This window comes from Gadus chalcogrammus, chromosome 18 (genome assembly GCF_026213295.1).
Source record: "Gadus chalcogrammus isolate NIFS_2021 chromosome 18, NIFS_Gcha_1.0, whole genome shotgun sequence".
NCBI classification, from domain to species: Eukaryota; Metazoa; Chordata; class Actinopteri; order Gadiformes; family Gadidae; genus Gadus; species Gadus chalcogrammus.
The window spans coordinates 488,850-491,606 of record NC_079429.1 but is presented as its reverse complement, the minus strand read 5'-3'; the positions used below and the strand labels follow the sequence as shown (position 1 = coordinate 491,606).

Here is a 2,757-nt window from a genome sequence, read left to right as displayed (position 1 = left end):
ACCGCTCTGCCCATCTCTACTCCTGCCCCCAGCCTGCTTCCAGCGTGCTGCTCTGTGTGTGTGTTGGGGGGGGGGGGGGCGTCATCAGGGGCATTCATTCATTTGTGCGCTCTTAGAAACTCAATTTTGGACAAATAAAAGAACAGCTAATGAAAACATGACGCTCTCCACGTCAGCGGTGAGCACATGAACCGATAAGAGACCCAGACAAGGGTCCCAACTCCTGCTCCTGTTTCTCTAATCCCGTTCTTTCCTTTATTCCCGGGTCCTCTGATCTGCCATCGCGGTCGTGGACTCTCATGTCCTGTCATTAGGGTGAAGTGTCTCGGTAGAACGGCAGTCGGGGAAGTAAAACAATCAAATTCTCAATCAGAAATTGCAACAGTTTGATGAATGAGAAACCGTGGATGAGCCGTTCAGACAAAATGTTTCTGAAAACCAATGTCCCCGATGAGGGTTCATACTGGTGACCCCGAGCTGGGTCAGACCAGTAACCCTGAGCTATAACCCTGCTTGTTCACTGAGCTACGGTCATGGATTAATGGACCTTTGGTCACTAGCTGGTTATCCCCTACCTGGTTGAGCTTGTAGTTTGTTTTAGATTTTCTTTATAAAAAAAAATAAGAAGTAGTATCAATAGGTTTGATGCAAATTGTTTAATTGACTGTATTTTTTTTAAATAAAAAGTTGGTACTGTAATAGGTTTTTACAGCCCCATAAGGTTGATGCGTGTTTTATAGGTCATTATCTATCTATCTATCTATATCTATATCTATAGCTGTATTCCCCATCTCCACCGCTTGGAGGCGCCGTTTGCAGCGAGTGACCCGGAAAGGCACCGCAGTTTCACCTTGGATGTTACCGGTTTGGAATGGCTCACATCTTGTTGTGCGAATTTGACATTTAGAACTAGATTAAGACCCGATAAATTCACACAAAAATCCGTTGTTGAAACCGGAGGAAGCATGAAACGAGACGTGAGAATCCTTCTGTTGGGAGAGCGTAAGTCTTTCCTCCTGACGCGTCAAAAAGCTAGCAGGCTAGTAGCAATAGCAGCTAGTAGCATTAGCCTGCTCCCTTCAAAACTTCCTGCAGTCAGTTGTTATGACAGTTGGGTGGAGATATCTATTTATCTATATATCGATATATCTCTGATGAGGGAAAGTCGCATGAAGTAAAGCCTGATCGACATTGGGTTTCCTTATTGGCTAAAGAAGTAGTTATACCAATTATCATAGGATGTCTTTCAAGTACACCGACTTTATGAACTACTCATTTTCTATTGGTACACTCAATCTGATCCATCAGCGGATACTGGCTTAAATGTCCTCAATTCATGAACTAAACCATAAGCATATGTCTAAGGCTCATTTCATATACACCATATGACTGTCCACGCTGTCAGTAATAAACATAATCTGCTGTCGTTAGACGTTGTGGAGTCCAGTAATGAATGTCTTTCCTCCAAAACAACTTGACCTGCTCTGTCCTCTTCCCACTAAGACATCCTCTTACTAAGGTTGCTCAATCTGGGCCTCACTTAAAACGTCCCTTTAGGTTAAAGGGCCATTAATCCCACCTCTTCAAAGTGGGCAAATTATATTTATTGTTGACAATGAACTCTATTGTGAGTTTAGTAGTTCTCCTGTCTTTGGATGCATCTCAGTTCTGGTTGACCATTTATTCAGCAGTCTAGTATGACGACGTATGGACCTCTGCTGCTGTAGCAGGTTCTCCTGAACTTGAGACGCGATCACGTTTCTGTTTGATTCCAGCTCTTATCAGAGGGTGTGTGTGTGTGTAACCAAACACTGCTCAACCACCAACTGACGAGATGTTTAAATGTAATGCACTGTTGCAGTATAAAACTCATACCTTGAAATGTAGCCTTGCACATCCCATGTATTCTCGGATATCACAGCATATCTCAATATGAGAGATATTTTTATTATTATATATATATATATATATATATATATATATATATATATATATCATTATGAGGCTGACTGAACTAAAGATGACCAGAGTCTGTCTGAAGCCCCCAGCTCCTCTGAAAGACCACCAGAGTCTGTCTGAAGCCCCCAGCTCTCTGACTAAAGACCACCAGAGTCTGTCTGAAGCCCCCAGCTCTCTGACTAAAGACCACCAGAGTCTGTCTGAAGCCCCCAGCTCTCTGACTAAAGACCACCAGAGTCTGTCTGAAGCCCCCAGCTCTCTGACTAAAGACCACCAGAGTCTGTCTGAAGCCCACAGCTCTCTGACTAAAGACCACCAGAGTCTGTCTGAAGCCCCCAGCTCTCTGACTAAAGACCACCAGAGTCTGTCTGAAGCCCCCAGCTCTCTGACTAAAGACCACCAGAGTCTGTCTGAAGCCCCCAGCTCTCTGACTAAAGACCACCAGAGTCTGTCTGAAGCCCCCAGCTCTCTGACCTCTCTGTTGTCCTCCACAGCTGGCGTGGGGAAGACCTCCCTCATCATGTCTCTGGTGGGGGAGGAGTTTCCAGACGAGGTAGGCGGCCCACGCCCTTCTCTCTCTTGACGTTGTTTGTGTAAATACACCGCGATAAAATAGTGCCTGTGTTTTTGAAGTCAAATGACTAACTATCATATACATGATCTATGAATCCATGTATTGTATATTCATCCATTCCTAGTTAGTTTTTAAATTAATACGAACATCTAACACATTAAATATATCTATATATATTGAGAGATATATAGTATGTGTGTGTGTGTGTGTGTGTGTGTGTATAT

At 43.7% G+C, this 2,757-nt stretch overlaps 1 protein-coding gene across 2 annotated transcripts in view; it reads left to right on the top strand.

Moving 5' to 3' along the window:
• The first annotated feature begins 815 nt into the window (after positions 1–815).
• Positions 816–2,757, top strand: part of rhot2 (ras homolog family member T2) — a 12,543-nt gene continuing 10,601 nt past the window's right edge. For both annotated transcript variants that reach the window (XM_056576403.1, XM_056576402.1), the window contains exons 1-2: positions 816–1,002; positions 2,454–2,512. In XM_056576403.1, coding sequence (XP_056432378.1) covers positions 966–1,002; positions 2,454–2,512 — 96 coding nt within the window. In that variant the 5' untranslated portion in view covers positions 816–965. The remainder of the gene's footprint in view (positions 1,003–2,453; positions 2,513–2,757) is intronic.